General features: G+C 36.4%; 1 protein-coding gene across 1 annotated transcript; it reads right to left on the reverse strand.

Annotated features, from left to right (window-relative positions):
- Positions 1 to 49: 49 nt before the first annotated feature.
- LOC127987423 (proteasome adapter and scaffold protein ECM29) lies at positions 50 to 20817 on the reverse strand. Its single transcript, XM_052589742.1, has 48 exons — positions 20588 to 20817; positions 19499 to 19615; positions 19239 to 19357; positions 15582 to 15728; positions 15327 to 15498; positions 15028 to 15167; positions 14865 to 14943; positions 14665 to 14784; positions 14439 to 14524; positions 14195 to 14270; positions 14042 to 14091; positions 13850 to 13916; positions 13635 to 13763; positions 13337 to 13440; positions 13128 to 13251; positions 12765 to 12845; positions 12442 to 12661; positions 12168 to 12259; positions 11446 to 11580; positions 11197 to 11338; positions 10863 to 11035; positions 10604 to 10705; positions 9666 to 9789; positions 9392 to 9537; positions 9243 to 9297; positions 9004 to 9118; positions 8698 to 8766; positions 8426 to 8543; positions 8161 to 8328; positions 7981 to 8060; positions 7802 to 7907; positions 7663 to 7710; positions 7454 to 7572; positions 7214 to 7364; positions 6029 to 6094; positions 5804 to 5893; positions 5668 to 5734; positions 5489 to 5580; positions 5336 to 5402; positions 4907 to 5098; positions 3602 to 3813; positions 3386 to 3429; positions 2361 to 2553; positions 2082 to 2220; positions 1902 to 2007; positions 1601 to 1689; positions 1259 to 1330; positions 50 to 1051 (listed from the first exon to the last, which is right to left on the reverse strand). Exons 2-48 carry the CDS (start codon positions 19610 to 19612, stop codon positions 912 to 914), a joined length of 5340 nt encoding a protein of 1779 aa, XP_052445702.1. The 5' UTR covers positions 19613 to 19615; positions 20588 to 20817; the 3' UTR covers positions 50 to 911.
- Positions 20818 to 21250: the final 433 nt, after the last annotated feature.

A 21250-nucleotide genomic window follows, 5' to 3' on the forward strand; every position in this document is an offset into this window, starting at 1 on the left:
ATATATATATATATTTTTTCTGTCATTTTGACTAACAAAGACACCCCCAAAATTTGCACAACTTTATTAATAATTTAATGGGCACAAACCACAAAGGGTGGGATGATACCCAGTATAACATGCCTCTACAAAGATTTCATTTATCCATTATGGAAAATATATTTTCACACATGCAAACATGGATAGAAGCAGGTTTGAGGTTTGAATTTCCTTTATGTTACAAACTTCCCTTTAATACACACTTGATACCTTTACCCCAATCCTCATTTAAAAAACATTCCGTTTTAATCAAAAGTTCCCACCTAACCAGTATGATAGATCTTTGTCCCTTCTGCTTGACTTTGTCACCTTTTCTAACAGCACTGAATGAATGAAAGCAAAACGTTGACTCAATCAGTATCTTTACTCATGAAGGATGTGGGAAACAAACTGGAGGGGTGTTTACATAAAAACCTGCAGTAGTCACACAACCCCTCGAATATAATTCAGTGTATATGGTTCATAAGAGCTGTTCTGGCCCTGATCAGTCTCTTGCTAAAACGAGCAGTTTCATGTGCATAACTGCAGAAAGCCTTCTGCTTCACAAGCTCCATGTTTTCCAGTATCTTGAACACATAACCTAAGATGGAAGGAGTCGAGTGTATTCTCACACTTGCACATACCGAGGCTTTAACCAGGTTGATGAAAATGTCAGAGAAAAACAGGCTTACTGTAGCCAAACGTAGTCTCTGCCTATTGATTAAAGCATCAGGTAAAAGTTCACACATGGAAAAAAGGTTTAGGGCCCACACTGAGCTGTTGGAATGTACAGATAATGGCAAAATATGTATATATGCGACTTGCTGTGAAGATTATTACAGAAATGTATTCTCAGATCAACCCTCAGGACAGTGTGTGTTTGGGCAGGTTATTCATGGCAGGGCTTGTATTTTTCTTCTCATCATCTGGGCTTTGTCCTTCAGGTCTGGACGGCTGTCGGTCTCCATTGTAGCTAAAGAACGCTGAAGCTGTTGTCGACTTCTCTCTAACAGACACTCCCACTGATCACTCTCTACCAACATAAAACAGCATCAATTTTATTAGTGAGAACGGTTTCTATCCAACTTTTCATACCTGCAAAACCATTTTATAAAACTTTATTTCTGTCAAAACTTACATTATTGTTACTGCAAAATTATTCAATTCATTTTATGGTCATTTTACAGTTCAAAGACACTATACTATCATTTAAAAACATGTCTGAGCAAAACAATGCTACCTTCAATCCTCTTCAAAAGAAGTTCAACTACCGCCAAGGCTTCTGTCCTTACTGATGAATAGCTTTTGTTTTCTGTAGGAGAAAAAGAATTATTCTCATGAGCCAAGTCTGAATAAAAGGTGGAATAAAAATAATAAAAATAAAAGATGTCAACCCAATCTAAAATCCTTCTGTGGAAAATAAGATACTGTGAGAAATATGTCTATTTTGGAAGTCACTAAAACTGTTTGGTAACCAACATTCTTCAAAATTCCACCTTCTGTTTAGATCTTGAAGGTGACTAAATTTTCATTTTTGGGTAAACTATGCCTTTAATGTTTAGAAGCTCATGAGAAACTTCACCTAGTGGTGTTGCCAGGGCAGTGCAGGTGTCAGACAACATCTCCGTCAGAACAGCAGCATTCTGATGTTCCTTGCCCAACAGCAACAATCTAGAACACACACACAGTCATTACAGCATTCAAAATCTTTTTAATGCATTTGCCAACTATTTTATCACTTTACTCCTTTACTCCTTCACTTTTCTCCTTTTACCTGCTATTTTAACAAATAAATTCAAATATGTTCAAGAATGCAATCAGAAGACCTTATATTACCCTCAAACAAGGCATTTGTTTACTTGGACGTTTTCAGTATACTATACCTCTCATAGAAGACCTTCAAGGCACATAGAACTCCCAGTTGGACCCTCCACGTGCTCAACTTCAGTCTATCACACATTATGCTACAAACCTCATTCTGGAACTGATCTACAACACAAAACACACTCATTAAGCAGCAGCACTCTGCCCCGGTGTGTGTCCAAGACTTTTAACAGACTTACTCTGTGTCTGAATGGTTTTAGGCCAGGTCTTTCCAAGGGTCTCAAATGCACACAACAGAACTTCTGTTTGTAATTCACGAGCTTGAGCATCATCGTCATCGTCATCATGTCTCTGGGAGCTGGCACTCGCTGGCTGATTCTAAATAGAATTTTGTTTTTAATTAAGTACTTAATATGGGGCTCCCAAATCATAAAACCACTTTTAGCAATACTGTTCCACTTTAACCCAATAAGGATGAAATGCCAAAGCTTAAAAAACAGATTTACTATGAGCTGCACCTTTTTAATGAGAGGAAGCACAATGCCTGTGATTTCCTGAAAACGATCCTCCTGCGTCGACTCCAAGATGTCTGCTGCACTGCGTAAGGCTGCCATTTTATAAGGCAGAATCTCTTTCTTACATTCCTTCAGCACCAGATCCAGCACCTCGCTCACCGTTGGCTGACCCGCTGCAGGCTTCTGGAGCTCCACACTACAGACAGAGTCACACGTATGTGAAAACTTACTGTATGGACAGTTCATTAACCCAGAAGCAGCGAGAGGTTTATGATTGAGTTTCGGTTTCCCAGCATGCTCTGCACAACTCGCTATAAAAGGCTAAACATATTATTAAGAATCAAAAGTAGGTAAAATCTGAACAGGACCATTTTTTAAACAACAATTAAAGAACAACCATTTATTTAAAGGAATAGTTCACCCAATAATAAAAATTGGTTTAAACTTTATTTACCTTCAGGTCATTCAAAATGTAGATGAGTGCATTTCTACATAGCAACAGATTTGGAGAAATTTAGCATTACTTGCTTGCCAATGTATACTCTGCAATAATTGGGTGCTGCCATCAAAATGAGTCCAAACAGCTAATAAAACATCACCAGTAATCCACATCACTCCAGTCCATCAATTAACATCTGATAAAGCAACAATTCATTAAAAAAATGTAGATGTGATGGTTTAAATTTAAAAAAGCTTAATTATGGATTTGTTTCTTACAAACATGCAGGTTTTCACTTCACAAGACAATAAGTGATGGACTGGAGTTGTATGGATTGTGATGTTTTTATCATCTGTCTGGACTCTCATTCTGACGGCACCCATTTACTTCAGAGGATGTTATGCTTAATTTATCTAAATCTGTTCTGATGAAGAAACAAACTCATCTACCATCTTCAATGGGTGTGAAAATATTCAGAAAATTTTCATTTTTTGGGTAAACCACACCATTTTTTTTGCTAAACCTCTTACAGATCCTGTAAAGCTACGAGCACAACTATAAGTGTGTGAAAGATATAGAAGAGTCTAACCTGCATTTAGACACTACAGATCCAACAGCTTTCAACAGCTCTTCCTGTGGATATACAATACATTAGACTTCAGAGGCCACAAATACAGCAAAGAAAGAAAACGGGTAAAAACAAACCACTGAGATCATGTTTGTCTGCTTCCAGAGCAGACAGCATTATTAATCCCTGCTCAGGTGCATAAAGTCTGTCCCCCAGCACAGATTTTGTGTATGTTACCTTCCCAGCCCAGGTGCGTCCTGCGAGCCCCTGCAGCAGTGCACTCAACACCATGCCCAGGTGAGGGGCCACCAGTGAGCCTGTTTGTTGCTTAGCAATAGTTGCCATGGCAGAGGCACCCTGAGCCTTCATCTTCCAGGACTGAGACTGCAGAGCCCTCTGAGTAACGGCTATGAGCTCAGTCATGTACAACCGGATTCCACCAAAGCTGCCTAAAAATACACAATAATCCAGAATTCATTCTCTCATCCTAGCCCTTAACACACACACACACACACACACACACACACACACACACACATGTAATAGACAACCTTTTGGGGTCATTCATATTTTTATTAAACAAGGACACATTAAATGAATCAAAAGTGACAGACATTTATAATGCTACAAAAGATTTCGCTTTCATACAAATGCAGTTCTTTGAACTTTCTATTCAAAATAATTCTGAAAAAAATAAATATATCACAAAAATATTAAACAAAATAATAAATACTGAATGATTTCTGAAAGATCATGTGGCATTGCAGACAGGAGTAATGATGCTAAAAAATCTAGTTCTTCAAGGCCTGGGTATTGACTTTTCTAATTAGATCCAACTGTCTTCAGTTATATTATGTTTGACTCAACATTGTAACTAATATTTGCATAATGAAATCAAATAAAAATCTTACTTAAGATCTAAAAAAAAAAAAAAAAAAGTAAACTAATGCTAAAATGTTGAAGTCTAACATAACAATAGGGCTAGGTGATAAAAATAAATAAATAAATAAATAAACATTAACAATGATTTTTTTATGTTAAGTCTAGCAACATGAATAAATTACAGCATAAACAGCCCACCACAAAATAAAATCTTTACATATCCAAAGAAAAAACAAAAAGACCAGTGAGGGTTTGTTGGTTTTAAGAACTGGCTTCAGGTCGGGGTCAAAAATTAATGGAAGCTTGTAGTAAAAATTCCTCAAATTCAAGATAAGGGCCACAACTTACCCCTTCATAATTAATCAATCGATTAAGGCTGTCACAATTAACAAAAATACATGTTAAAATGAAATGTCTATGACTGCTCTTTACAACTTGTTTTTATTTTTTGCAGTGTCAAGCTTTATAACCAATCACACACAACTTAAGAATGCAAAGGCCAGAGTTGTTCAAATTAGTCTGTAAAAATAAATATGCACCAAAAAAAAAAAAAGCCTCCTTAAATGGAAAAGTTAATTTCTGACACTGCCATTCAAAAATGTTATGAATTAATCAGCAAAATTACCTTTTCCCATTCAAACTTTATACATCATAACCTACCGGGTACATGTTCCTGCCAGACCTCAGACCACAGGTTGGCCTCAGCACTTTCTCCTTTCTCTTCCTCAGGCTCCTGATGCATGCCCAGAAACGCCAGCGGCAGAGCCACTCCAGCATGAGCCTTCAACACATCAGGACTGTAGTGACTGATGGCATGAACCACCAGACAACATGAGGACTTGTACAGTGCCTCTGAAAATGACAGAAAAAAAAAAATCACTTTACAACCTAGACAGCATGAGAATTTACATTCTTATTTTTCAAGAGAAATCCTCTTCATTAAATGACAGTTCACCCATAAATGAACATGGGGTCAGCGTTAACTTGTGTCATCTTTTGTGTTCAACCAAAGAAAGTCAAGTCATATGGGTTTGGAAGACCATGGGCACATTCATATTCGAGTGAACTATTCCATTAAAATCCTCATACCCTCTTTTTCCAGGTACCAGGTGCTCAGTTTCTGCAGAAGCTTCTCAACACTGCCGTCTTTGGCCGTCTGATGGGGAAAACAAGAGTATTGTTTTGTAACTCTGTTGTTGCTTTAGGTTCAACTGAAATATACATTCAGGTATGTTCTCATACCCTGACCAGATGTCCAATGGCAAAGGCAAATGACTTCTGAATGACGCTACTACGGTCATTAATCCCATTTAGGAGTGAACTCATGAGTTTACCTGTGGGACAAAATATGCCCAATCACATATCAGGGAGTACAAATGTACAAAACATTGCAACTCCTCTATTCTGTCAGTATGTGTTACCTGAATATGGTGTAAGATCTTGAGGGCACTGTACTGTCAAGGACACAATCACACTGGCACATCCTCCCTACAATTGTACATACAACTGTCAGTCTCTGTGTAAATGTGGGGAGATAATACTGAGCAGGATGTGTACCTTGGTTCCTAGTCCGATTCCACTCTTTAGTAGCTCACAAAGTTTTGGAACAAGCTCTCCTAACACAGACACATCCAAGTGTTGCAGACACTAAAAACCACAAATGCAGCTCACATAAACATTGGAGTAAAAAAAAAAAAACACCCAACAACATTGAATGCTTTTTTTAATTACCCATTTGGAATGCAGCTAATGCATCATTTGGACAAACTTGTTGTGTCTTACCATATTAATGGTTTCCATCATAGGAGAAGACTTGGCTGCACTTAACCTTGCAGCATCCATTGCACTCTGACACACAAGGAAATGTGAAAACAATACGTTAATTACGTACAAGACGTGTAAAGTCTATTCTGCTAATATCACCAAAAGGAATAAAAATAATGATTGTTTTCAAACGCTCTCAAACTCACACTACTTGAAAAGGAAAATAAAATGAAATAATTTTTAAGTCCTTTATGTTGTTTATTTGTCTATGTGGTGTTTGTAATTAGCTTTTAGACAAACCACGTGCCAATCCATAAAATCACCACCATTGCGGAGTATTTTCTTCTTAAAACTAGTTCACCAAATGCTGTCCCAGAAACACGGTTTGAAACAGCCCTCGGTTTTCTACATCATAAAATTCAATAACCAATCACGTCAAGGGATAGATTCCTATCATTAGCATATCCCTCTCTCCATACAAATGTGGCATGCATAGAGATCACATGCAAAATCCGCATATAGTAAATGAGGCAAGGGTGTATAGTTACATTCAAGCTATTTACAGGCATGAGAAAATTATTTTCACAAGTAAACACATGTAAATATGAATTTTTTTAATGCTCAAATCTGATTTTAAGGGATACAATTTTTGACTACAGTGGAACTTTAATGTATTATTTTATTATTATATGCAACTAACATTTTAAATAATTTAAAAACACATTTAAAGAATGTCTATTTATTTGTCACTCTGAATAAATTTGGATAAGGATTTACTATTATTTTTGTTGTTGTTCACATTTCTTATGTACTGTTTATTTTAGTGCAGTCGAATGATTAATCGCAATTAATTGCATACAAGATAAAGGTTTTTGTTGGCATTATATATATCTGTGTTCTGTGTATAAATACACATTTTCTGAAATGTATACATGCATGCATATTTATATATACATATATAATAATAATAAATAGACACAGCACACATACATATGTAAACAAAAACTTTTTTTATATGCGATTAATCATTTAAAAACACTAGTTAATTTAATAATATTTATTTATTAGATGAAGTTTGCATCACTGATTCTTTTATGCTTTGCTGCTTTGAAAGGATCTCTATTGTATGAAGCCCGATATAAATAAAATAACTTTACACCTAGTTTACTCCATGTTAGAGTAGATGATCACAGAGCTGCTCACCTTCTCCTGCTCTGTGGCTCTCAGACTGAGGTAGTTGAGCACCTGTGGTTCCAGCACGCTCAGGGCCTCCAGCAGAGCCGGGATGAGTCGAGGAGCATGGGGCTTTAGACGGCTGCCTGCGGTCTTACTGATCTTCACTAGAGTTTGGATACTAAAACAAAGCAATACTCAAGACTTTTACCTTGAATATAAAATTTAATTTAATAGGTTTGTGTGCATGTGGCTGGTATGTTTTCTTACCTGAGAGTGCGCACTTCGGTTACATTGCTGACAATGCCTTTGTCCAGTAGAGTTGGCAACAACACAGCCACTGTCCTCTGAGCAGCAGCACCTGTTGATTCACACATGCGCACACACACCTATTGGACAAACACACATGCGTCAGTTAGCGGTGCCGTCTCAAGAGTGGAAAATCATTGGGGTATCCAGAATTCATCGCTGCAACTCACTTTACTGAGAGTCTTTAGAGTCAGATCTGCTGCCTTACGGACTGACTCCTGCAACAGGAAACAAATAAGACAAGCTGCAGGTTACAAGCAAAGCACACACAAAGCGTTGCAAAACATAGAAAAGCTTTTTATTTCTCACCTTTATATCATCCAGAACCCGAAACAGAGTCTCCCAGATTTCTGACAAGCGCTCAAGGATTTCATCTGCCTGTCTTCCACGAATCAGATCATTCAAAGCCAAGCAGCTGAAAAAAAGGGGTCTGATGATTTAAACCCAATCTAGACTGGAGGAAATCAAGGTATATCCAGATACGTTACCTTGACTCCCGCACCCTCCACATATTACTAGTGAGGTTGGAAATTACATCTTGAAGAATTTCCTTAAAATATTTCTCCACCTGCCAAAAACAGACACAATTTATCTGTAATAACAATACAGTGTCCCTTATATATTTTAAGCAGTGTAAATCATTATTCGAAGAAATAATAATATCTTACAATGGTTTTATCTGTGACGAGAGCATCCCAGATGCTAGTCATGGCCTGTCTAATGGCCAGGTTGGGGTCAAACTGGTATCTATAGAGACGGGGAACCAGCTGAGGCAGGAAAGGAGCCAGCTGCTCACCTGCTTTGGCTGCAATAATGTTAAACCCAAATGCTGCTCCCTACAGCACAAGAGGAGTCAATGATCATTGCAAAAAAGGCTCTCAACCATAAGTTACCAAAGTCATAAACAATCACATTATGGTTAATACAGCTTACCTTCCTGGAATTCCACATGGCATGGTGATTGGCAAGATTCATGAACTTGTAAACAAGATCTGGTTGGTTTAGATCACTAGCCAATGCACAGAGCTCCTTGTAGGTGGAGAGTCCTTGTCTACCAAAGTAAAAGATCAAAACAAAACATGATGAAAGAAAACATCCACTCTAGTAATCTCATTAAAATGTTTAATTCTCATATCTGTGAATTCGTACTCCCTAAAATGGTTCTAAACAATCTGAAATATAAGTGAACTAAAAGCAGCACATACCCATCAGGTGATTTGCCAAGTGCCTCCCCCTGGAAGACTTCAGTGTCCTCTGAGACGGCATGTTTGGCTCTAAAAACATAAAATCTCACAGATATCAAAAAAATTGCACACGATATTCTGTTATGTAACTTACTGAAACATAAAAGTTCAGATACTGAACTGAATCTAATTAGTAGTCAATATAGAGTAACTGCTCTATGTTCTGGGGCTTGGTAAATTTTAGTAATACAATATACCACAAACCATAATCCAAAAGTTAATAATAATGAAAGGAACCAGGAATAAGCTGTTTTTTTTTTTTAATACCTTTTACCAGTCATGAGTGTTTCCACAAGGGTCGATACCAATTCCTGTTGATCCTGTTCTCCTCCCAGCTCATAAACCAGCCCGAGTCCTTTAGACGCCACATCTTGGCTGAGTTCTACACACACAGATCATCATCATCATCATCAAACCTAAAATCTCCCTGACTTTATATACCGGTACTGTCAAATGTGATGTGACCTTTAAAAGAGCAGTATCATAAGGAGCAGTGTGTGACTCACCATCTGGATCAGACAAGACAGAAATAAAGGCTGTCTGTATCTCCTTCAGATGAGACTATCACAGACAAAGAGAGAACATATACTTTGTCATGTCAATGTTTCTTTGTGTGTGTAAATGAGACTGGGAGTGAATTTCTGCATGTATTTACCTGGATTTCTTTGTGATGGCTGAGTTTCTTGACTAGAGACAGGAGCCATATGCAGGCAGCCTGCCGAACATGAGGGTTTGGACTTGGTATATACTTTGACAAGACAGAGCTCAACACCCAGGGCACTATATCATTATTCTTCACATCTGAAAAAAAAATTAAATAAACATAACAGTTTACTTGTCTTACTTTTTCAAAATCTGTGTTTTGGGCAAGTGTGAAAAAGATTCAAGCCCCATCGAAGCACACAGTTCCCTCTCTCACAAATACTTACTGTCAGGAGGGCAGTACTGCTCTTCTGTGCATGTCCACACATCTCGGGCAGCTCCAGAGCAGCTTCCTATAGCAGCATTAGTTAAAGCCTCTCCCACAGTAAACTGTAGCTCCACCTGCTTGGCCTAAAGAAACCCAACACAAACATATTTCAATATGAAATGTGAAGAAATGGACAAATGTTTTTTTGTGTGTTTTTTGTTTTCTCATTATGTTATTTATTTGATATGAATTCACTGAAATATAATGACAAAAGTAGAACTGTCAATTTGAAGTGTTAATTAAGTGTAAATAATTAAAACAAGTTATTCTTGCATTTAACTGCCCGGACCGCTACAGCATCTTTGCATGTTGTTGCTGACAAAATGATGCGTGATGATGACCGATTAAGTGATGTAGTCTATACAAATCCAGTTATATGCCCCTAAAATTCAAGATATGTCCAAACAAACGTGTATGGGATTTTGTCTTCTATTTATATCATATGATATAATGTAGTTTTTTTATATCATATGATATAATGTAGTTTTAAATGCAGAATTCGTGGTCTACATTTAACCCATCCAAAGTGCACACACACACAGAGCAGTGAACATACACACACACACAGTGTGCTCACTAAACACAAAGTTAATATTGTTACATTTTAGACACAATTTTGTCAGTATTGTCTGTTTTTGCTTAAATTTGCCAATGAAATATAAATGGTTCCAAACAAAGCCACAGCAGAACAGCTCTGTGTGTCGGAGCAACACAGAACTATGTTTTTTTTTTTTTTTTTACTCAAATCTAAAGATAAAAAGACACTATAATTAGGCCTATACATAGTAAATAACATGTTATTTATAATCCACAATAAACAGTCTCATTTGTTTGTACTTTATTTTAAAGGAATGAAAGTTGTAATGTGATGTGTCATGAAGAGTGTCACAATATTACCTCTACCGAATCCATGAGGCCCTGCAGGATTTTCTTCTGGTGTGGGAATTCACCATCTCCCACTGGCAGGAACCCAAGAGTCTGGACGGCCCGTTCTTTCATCTAACAACACAAACAGCAGATGATCAGTACCATAAAACTAAAAAGCTTTCATTTCATTTTGGAAATCGATTTATGCAGAAGAGCTTATTTGAATGAAGAATATGAACATCAATAATACAACTTTAATAATTCTCTCGGCGTGTGAATTTTGTTTTACCTTGCCAGTCTCTTTTCCAGATGGGATTCTGGCAAGCAGGTTATCCACTAGACTGAGTTTAGTGAAGCCATTTCCATCCGCTGGTATCAGCAACGCACTGTTACGCCCAATCTCTCCCAGTGCTGTCACAGCAGCAACAGTCAACAGAGGAGATTCGCTATCCAAAAACAAACCTGCAGACAAACACATTGGTAGCCGTTTGTTTAACTAGGTAAATATACATTGTTTTTCATGCGGCAATAGTTAACTAATGAAACAAAAGTTTATTGCATTATTCAAGAACATCCCAATATCATAAGTTTTGTATGAAAACACTACGTTAAAAGGCATATACCGATGGTTTTTGTGGCCATAGCAATTAGTTCGTCATTTTCTTTGGGCGTGGGCTCAGTAGGCATTAGGCTCCGCCTCTTATTCATGTATCTGCCCACCATGTAGCCCAGAGCCAAGATGGCACCATGCTGAGTCTCAGGACTCTACATTTAAAAAATAAATAAATGCATAAATTAATAAATACAAAAACCCCCGAATACATTTCTATATTAGAAAAAAAAAAAATCTGAATTTATAATTTTACACATACATGTGTGTCTTTAGTTGTCTTAATCAGGTTTTGTACAGCAGTTCTAAGTTCATTTCCAGACATAGTAGAGACAACTACGGCATAAAGTTGTGCTGCCAGTTCACGCATGTCTTCTTTATTAGTATTCATGAGACCCTGCAAAGCAAACATAATTAATTAACAAAATGACATTTTTAGTCAGTCTCCATTCCAGAGGATATAATACAAAACACACTGTTAAAAGTCAGTCACAGGATCCTTCAGAAATTATTCTAAATGTGCTGATTTGAGCTCAGACTTCTCTTTTTATCATCAATAGTGAAAACATTTGTGCTGCCTAAATCCTTTTGTGTAAACTGCGACACATTTTTTTCAAGATTCTCTGATGAACATTCAAAAGAACATTTATCTGAAGTCAAACATATTCGTAACATGTTAAAGCCTTCACTGTCACTTCTGATCAATTTAATGCATTTTTGCTGAACAAAAATAATTGATTCTAAAAATAAATACATTCTGGTAACACTTTATTTTAAGGTGCCCTTATTACATGTTACATGTACCTAATTACAATAAACTATGAATAATTACATGCAAATAACCCTAAGCCAAACCCTGATCCTAAACATAACCATGTAGTAAGTACATATAGGTATAATTAAACTAACAACGACACCTTCAAATAAAGCGTAACCAAATATCTTACTGACAGTAGCAGAAATATAATGTAAAATAATAATTACTTTAATCCAGTCGATTTTGTCTATAAAGTTGGGGGTAAGTTTCTCTGGGCACACAGAGACCACTTCCAAGAGACTGTACATCACTGGGATACCTGAATTAGAGAATAAGGCCACATCATCAGATCACAACTAAATTAATAAGACAATCCACTTTATCCATTTCCTGCAGATTAGGTTCTACATATTAAATAGATTACATATATAAAGTATACCCCATACATAAATAATCTTACTGCCCAACCATCTTAGAAACCATAATTTGTAAACTCTTCACCTCCTACAGCTGACAGCAGCTGTTGCAGTAAGTTCATGTAGACATGAACTGAACTGGCCTCCCCTCCTTTAGTGGCTGAGGAAGAAGAAGCTTCACTGGACAATAACGACTGAACATAACGTCCAATAAGAGGAGCATCATCCTGCATGTCCATCAGGCTCTGAGATGTGGATGTGGCACCAGCACTATAAGCTAAACACATTCTAAGATAAAAAACTATCTGTGGAAACAAAAGAGCATATGTTCAAGTGAAAATACATGCTGTATGTAAACACAATATTGAAAGAATTCTTAAAATTAAAGACTTGGAGAGGTCAGTTTACCTCTCCAAATGTGGCAGGATTAAAAGGCAACGTGGAAGCTCCAACAATGTATTTCGCAGGAGTCTTCAATCTCTGTGCAGCCTATGACACAAAATAACAAAGGGTCAGCCTCTATTATTAAATAAGATGGTAGTTCTCACCTAGTTTGCTAATAAAAATCGCTACACAAAACACAGTGGGATCAGCAAAAAAACACATTAATGCAAACAAACCCATATTTATTTATAGACTGGGTCATAACTGGGATGCGTAACGATGCATGATTATATAATTACTTGCATTTAATTATTTGCATTTAGCATTAGAACAGACTCATTTGAGGTCATAAGACACCTCAGTCATTAACAAATCAAAACACCACACCTTTTCTTGGATGTAGCTGACCATCTCAGGGAATGACGGCATGGGCCTCGATCCCTCTTTCTCGGTCTTTGTAGAGGGGAGAGACCTAAGTGCTCGCCGAGCCTCCCCAGACACCTCCTCACGACTGGAGACACAGGCCATATGATGTACATCTTTAATGACAACGCTTATTTGAAAACCTGAACTCCAGGAAGTGTAGAAATACTCACGGATCTCCTGCAGCAAGCAGTAAGAGATATCTAGAGGCTACATGATCAGGAGCAAACACGGTGCTGGCAAATTTCATCGCTACTTGGCGCACCTGTACCTCCGGCTAACACAAAGCCATACACAACAGAACATTACACACTGCAAATTATTATTATTTGATATTTATTCATAGACTCAAAATTGGATTTAATAACTTGCTGTATCGAAGATGAATTGTGTAATTTCATATTTAGTATTGTCATTTTTGTTTGTTCCTTCTAGATGCTTGTAATAAGGCAGCTTGCAATAATAACAAACCTTTGTGATATATGCAGCCACAAGTGCTTCCATTAGGTTCAGAAGTGCCCCCTGAAGATTAGCATACGCTCCCACCATCATCGACAAGGCCTCTTGAATGGCCAATCGAACATCAGCATCCTCCTGTTTCTATTGTGAGAAAGATTTTTTTTTTTTACAACAGGTCACATACTAATAACTGGATAACTACTCTATAAAATGTATATTAAACAAACCTTGCACATGGACTCAAAAAACTGCTGTACCAATGCAATGTCTTTTGTGAAAAGCTGAGGCATTCGACTATTATGGCAATGAGGAAAGAGGGAAAAATACATTTGACACATTTTAATTACTATTAAACTTACATTATATACAATTACATTTTAATATATTATTTACAGAAATATATTAAGTTATCAAATTACCTTGAAAGTTTTCCAACAGCAGAATAGGCCAGACATAGTAGTTTGGGGTCCTAATAATAAAATAAGAAATTAAGGTCATTTTGACGGATACTTCTGAAAAAGACCAAATTTGAGTTATAACTAAAATCGAAATTGTTCAGCATGCGTTCACACCTCTTTATGTTCATTAATAAGCTTGGTAAGTCCATTCAGCAGCATCAAACCCAAAGGTTTGTTGGTATCAGGGCACCTTCAGATTAAACACAATTATTTTCAACTCATCTGATGCAAATGCACACAAAATAGGAAAAGCACTTCAACTACTGGTTTAATACATGGTTCTAATATTGCAACCTATTCAACATTATTTGTATAGTAGTAAACATTATTTTCCATGTGATTTTCACTTGACACTTACACCATACAGATATGATGTACAAACTGCAGAGTGAGGGACAGAAGTTTGTTGTTGGTGTTTGCTCCAAAAAGTCCATCATAGACAACCTAAACAAACAGACAATCACTGTAATGAACAATCTTTGAACAAGTTAGGAGATATTACTTGCCTGCTGCCCCTATTAGTCTCTTTCAACATGCATCTCAGCTGCATTCAATTTCATTCTATCAAAGGTTATCTCTCTGACCTGTATATTAGAGGGAAAGCACTCAGCAGCCAGTCTAGAGCGGAGAAAATGAGGCAGGATCTTCATCTTGACTCTAGTGCTGACTGGCTCATGCTTTAGCTCCTGTTTGACTGTGGCATTCTGGGTAAAAACACAAACATTATGTAGAACACCTTACTTGATATAAAAGTCAATTGCTTTATGTGTATGACTATACTTACTTTAGTTTTGAGTGGAATATCACCCAGGTAAACTTTATACATTTTGTTGATAATGAGTGGATTGTTCCAGTCAATAATGCTGCAGTATGAAACGACACAAAAGATTAGTTTCAATATCAAGACCTTGTGATTTAATATGACATACCAGTACAGAAAGCCTCACCTCTGCTTGCTTTTCAGTTCAAGATCAGCCGCTGTGGCGACACTGTGTCGGGTGTCACTTGAAGCCACAACTAAGTGAATGACTGTTTCAACCTCAGGCACCTGCTCTGCCTCGATGAACTTCACAATTCCCAATTTACACTGCAAACACAATGATGAACAGGTTACTCAGTGAAGAGTCAGAAAGGGTAAACTGGTCATTTCAGTTCATTCAATTTTGAACAGTGGACAGAAATAAAGCAAAACATCTTCCATTTAAAACAACAAATATGCTCCAACATATTATCTTAGCAACCTCACCTGCTCCAGTTGCTCGGGACTCCACTGAGCTTCTCCAATGATTCTTTTAACTGCATAAACACTCATTCCTGGAGGAGGCTGAGGGAGACCTTGTGCTGACGTGGCTCCTGCTCCAGATCCCCCTTGTGGAGATGACGGAGCCGGACGACTTGGAGGCTCATTTAACACAAACCTTGATACAATTTGAAAAATAGGGTTAATAGGAATTACAAAATCAGCATTAACATAACCAATTACAATTACCACCTCACATACCCATATGGCATCAGAAGAACATCAAGCATGAACTCCAAGAGGAGTTGTACAGTTTTGGGCCTCTCCGTCAGGACAAATGGGGAAGCTTTAGATGGCTCTGATGGATATTTCATGTGATACAGTGTAGGGATCAGCAGGTGCATTAGACTAGAGGGAGAAGGCAAAGACATAACATTTAATGCATGTGTAAATATTAATATAGAAATATGTATATATAAAATTTAATGCTTTTATTCAATTTATAATCCTTGTATTATATTTCTTAAACAAAATTATATTTCTAGAATTCTATAAGAACTAAGTTGCAATATATATATATATATATATATATATATATATATATATATATATATATAAAATTAGGGCTGGGGAAGTCAACGCGTTATTGCATTAACACCAACAATTATTTTAATCGCACGTTAACAGAGTTTTTTTTTTTTTTTTTTTATATGAAAGTCTGTTGCTCACTGGCTCTGAAAACACATACAGACAAATCATGGATCACAGGAGGGGATGCTTCCAATCAAATTATTTAGGCCTAGCATCAACATTAACAAACCACTGTTCACTGTTATTTTTAACAGAAAATAATGTAATGAGCTCGCAATCATTACTTTAGAAGTTGGAAATAAGAGGAGTTTCCGATAGCACGCTCTCGCTCAACAAAGTGGAGTGAAACGTTTTGTTAACTTTGTGGCTTATTATTTTGAGTCATATGGGATGCGGTAACACACATTCCTCTCACAATATACTGCTTCAAAGATTTATTGCTTTTGCTGCTCAGAAATATTCACGCAATCATGCAGTATGTATCAGAAGATCTGCACTCCGGCGCTATCACTCACTGATCTAAAGGTGCTTATCATATAATTAGAATATCATCAAAAAGTTGATTTATTCCACTAATTCCATTTAAAAAGTGAAACTTGTATATTATATTCATTCATTAAACACAGACCGATATATTTCAAACAATTTGAATATTACTTAAGACCAATAGAAATCTTGGCACTCCAAACCATCACTGACTGTGGAAACTTTACACTGGACCTCAAGCAATGTCTTTTTCCAGACTCTAGGACCCTGATTTCCAAAGGAAATACAAAATTTACTTTCATCAGAGAACATAATATTAGATCACTCCGCAGCAGTCCAGTCCTTTTTGTCTTTCGACCCAGACGAGATGCTTCTGACGCTATCTATTGTTCAAGAGTGGCTTGACACAAGGAATGTGACAGCTGAAACCCATGTCTTGCATACATCTGTGCGTAGTGGTTCTTGAAGCACTGACTCCAGCTGCAGTCCACTTTTTGTAATTCTTCCCCACATTTTTTAATGGGTTTTCTTTCACAATTTTCCCGGGTGCTGTTATCCCTATTGCTTGTACACTTTTCTTTCTACCATATCTTTTCCTTCCCTTCACCTCTCTATAATGTGCTTGGACACAGAGCTCTGTGAACAGCCAGACTCTTTTGCAATGACCTTTTGGACAACAGTCAACTAGCCTACAGAACTAGACTGAGAGACCATTTAAAGGCCTTTGCAGGTGTTTTGAGTTAATAAGCTGATTAGAGTGTGGCACCAGGTGTCTTCAATATTGAACCTTTTCACAATATTCTAATTTTCTGAGATACTGAATTTGGGATTTTCCTTAGTTGTTGGTTATAATCATCAAAATTAAAAGAAATAAACTTTTGAAATATATCAGTCTGTGTGTAATGAATGAATATAATATACAAGTTTCACTTTTTGCATGAAATTATTGAAATCAACTTTTTGATGATATTCCATTTATATGACCAGCACCTGTTTATCTCTTCCAACCGAGCCAGGGACTGCTAAACGGAACGATCACAGTAGTCAAAAGAAACAGACTTTGGGGGTCAAACTCCCTCCGTCATGGTTAAGATTGCCTAGTGTGAACACAGCCTAATTATTCTCCCACATGCTGCACACACAAGTCTCTACCTGCACATCAAGTTTTGTCCCACACCGCACTCTGCTGTGATGGGTCCCACGATGGTGCAGGTCTCTAATAGTAAGGTGCCTGTTATAATATTATGATCAAGGGTCTGGACACGAAGCATAACTTGTTTTTCTATAACAAACTATTAAATATTTTATAGAAAAACATTAATGTCTTGGCAGTGACAAATAGCTTGTTTCATATTAAATTTAATTACATTAATGTTAGAATTTAAGATTTAGGCTTACAATAAATATTTTAATTGCTACTATGTGAAAGGAACATTGCTGTAAAAAGCACCTTATTTGTTTCAAGTGTTTGCAAACCAAAAGTTATTACACTTTTGTTCATATATCAGTAGGTCTACTTTTAAATTAAAAAAAAAACTTTTGAATGCAATAATTAGTTGTGTGCATGAAAATGTGATTAAATCGCAGACAATAATGCAATTAATCGTAATTAAAGATTTATAGTGTTGCCCAGCAGCCAGCACTAAAAATATATATACATCATGGTTTCCAAAAAATTAAGCAGCTATTTTCACCATTGATGAGAAGAATTTTATTTTTAATAGCACATTAGGACTGCCCTTCAGTTTCAGTGAAGATACATAATAATTTACCCTGACCATTCTGTACACTACACTGTTTGACTTTGGTAAAGATCAGGGCCTGCATTCATGAAATGATTTGGGTCGGTCACAACCTTCTATATGCAAAGTGATCACACAAACAATTACTTTATTGTGTCACCATTCATTTCCTATTAAATACATTAAGTACAACATTAAAATCATGGTAAATAAAAAATAAGAGATATATAAACATATATAAAGTGTCTGTGAAAGAGAGTATAGAAAAACAGGAAAAATTATGCCTGTAATTTCATAGTTGAAGGCTTATAACAGACCCTTCACTTAAAAGCACTCTTTTATTTTTTTCTTGGTTAACCAACCAATCTATCACAGTCTTCAAAAGACTGTGTTGTATCTAGCAATGGGGTCAGCCCCACCTCCTCAATAAGATGAAAGTTTTTGTGTTTTCCTCACTCAGAGGTGCTCTGAGATTGGCCCTGAATCACTGTTAACCTAAGACTCCTACATAGAAATACTAAGCTAAATTAGGAGCATTCTTAGAGAAATCTCAGAAGCTTTCAGAATACAGGCCCAAGTGACATTTTATGATCAGTTAATGCAGAAAAACAACCAGTTAACAGACTTAGAAAAAAAAAAGTTAATTAAAATGTCAGAAATGCAAGAAATCTTATTTATATAAATTCTCTCCAATTAAAATTTAAATCCAGATTCTTCACATCATCACCAAATCTGTATATTCTGAAAGATCAAGGTGACACTGAAGACTTGAGTAATGCTGAAAAATAGGCTTTGCCATCACAGGAATCAATTAAATATAAATGGAATTAGAAAATATAATAGTATTCCACAATGATACTGTTTTTACTGCGTTTTTAATCAAATAATTGCAGCCTTGCTGAGCATAAGAAACTTATTTTAAAAAATATTACAAATTCTTTCTGAACCCAAACTTTTAAACAGTTGTATATATATATTCAATAATAAATACATTTCATTAGACAATATTTTATCATATACTATAAATGTGTTTATAACCAGCTACGTTTTACCTTAATAAAAACAACATTGTTTAATTTCAAATGAAGCTGAAACGAACCTGTCCTGTTGAGGCTGAGGCTTGCCCTCCATGGCGGTGAGTAGAGTAGGTGCAAGCTCACACTGTTTGGATACCTCCAACCTAGGATAGCCCATCTTAATGTAGATGATTGTGAAGTTCTGCCAACACAAACATAGTCATGACAATAAAAGTAAAGTTCTTACTTCATAATATGGGAATATATTCAGCATGAAATGGTGACATCTCAAAGGTACTGGCAGTGGGGATGGTAACATGTGGGGAATGGGATACGAACATACCGTGACAAAAGATGCAGCAGCAGGGTCCTGATACTGAACCAACAGTGTCTCTACAGGAAGCTGAATCATGGGTCGACTCTTTATCCTTTTGTTTAGGTGTACCAGCAACTCCATAACCTGGAGAGGGCAATAACAAAATCCAGTTCTTTAAAAGATCTTCTTTGAAATTATTCTCATGGGTCCTATTATGCATCCCTAGAGGAATGACATTAATAATGTTTTTAACTTGCATCTCTTACATTAAACACACAAAAAGGCATTCATTTCTTCTATTAACCTTGTATTGGTTTTCAAATGTAACAAACCCAGAGATCTTGAAGCAACACAGGGACTCCCATCAACACTTTATTAAAACTTCCATTAAAAACATTAATTAATAATTTTCACAAATTTTGTAATACGCAAAAGGTAATTCTGTATAGACCTTGGGTGAGCAGCCATCTTTTGAATTTTGTCTTTGAATTTCCATTTTTGCAGTGGCTCTAGTCTATAGCATCAATATAATTAGCTTGTGAAGTAGATTTACTTAGTGTAGAGTAAACAAAATTTATCATGTAAATTGTAATGTTCAAAGCAGATGTAATAACAAATGTCAATAAACTGCAAAGATTATTAAAATGAGCAGTTCATTCATCAATTTGTACGACCAAACCTGCACGCTACGGAAATACAAACCGAAATACAGAAAACAACAAGTGCAGCACTCAAAAGGGCAGGGCTACATCTATATTTGAACCATTTAGAACATGTGAATGCATGAGTTTAAGATCCATCTTTTCACACTGATGGCAACAGATATAATTATGTGCAACAACTACAAAGACTAAAAACATTCACATGTATTCAAGAATAAAACAATGCATGAAGAATTTTTGAACAGGGTGATATGCAAGTTTTCTCTTATAATATTTAAATGTTTTTTTTTTTCCTTTCAGAACCGCTCTTCAGAAGCTACAGATGCTGTTTCAAAGAAGATTATAATTAGAAGTGTCAGAAATGCAATAATATTATATTATATGTACTTTATTCCACAAAATTGAAAATTCTGATTCTTTGCTATGAACAGTTTTCTTTTTCTCACACACTTACTTTCTTGCGAACCCCCTCTTGCACACTGGATAGTTTGAGGAGGACAGGAGGCAGGAATTTGGATATAATATCCTGCAACTGCTCGTCTGTTTCTGCATGACCCAAGCGTAAAAACACACGCTCCAACTGGTCTATAATGGACAACAATGAAAAGCCGGAACGTAAGTTGCAGATACAGGGTTCAAAATAAGAAGGTCTAAATGATATATTTTTAAATTGATTTGAATGGAAAAAAATCTCACATACTTCCTATATGATCACAGGTCAATTATAAGAAGCTTATATTTTAGTTAAATCGATTTATTAAATTGAACCTGAGAATTACTGCAATGCATCCATGTCCCTTGCATAAGTGCATTTTACCGGCTCTCTATAAATCAGTTTACACTAAAAATATTTAACAAGCTTGCAATGAACAACAGAAGATAAGAATGACTGTAAAAACATATGAACGGTAAATTTAAACGCTATAATCGCTGACGTTAGTTGGTTAGCCTGTGATCTGAATAGCCTCACTGCTAACCGACGTAACGGTTATCATCTACTACATACTTATTTCTCACGATGTCAATAAATGACAACCAGACCAGGACCACTATGACATTTAGATAACGCTATTTTCACGGTAAAAGGAAGATGTAGTGTCCGCTAATTTAGAAAACC

This window comes from Carassius gibelio, chromosome B22 (genome assembly GCF_023724105.1).
Source record: "Carassius gibelio isolate Cgi1373 ecotype wild population from Czech Republic chromosome B22, carGib1.2-hapl.c, whole genome shotgun sequence".
Taxonomy (NCBI): domain Eukaryota; kingdom Metazoa; phylum Chordata; class Actinopteri; order Cypriniformes; family Cyprinidae; genus Carassius; species Carassius gibelio.

Coding starts and splice junctions, on each gene's coding strand:
- LOC127987423 (XM_052589742.1), bottom strand. CDS start 19,612: ATGGAGTTGCTGGTACACCTAAACAAAAGGATAAAGAGTCGACCCATG. Junction 9,538..9,665: donor GCAGTACTGCCCTCCTGACA/GTAAGTATTTGT, acceptor TTTTTTTTTCAG/ATGTGAAGAATAATGATATA. Junction 3,814..4,906: donor CTGGCAGGAACATGTACCCG/GTAGGTTATGAT, acceptor GTGTATTTTTAG/GCAGCTTTGGTGGAATCCGG.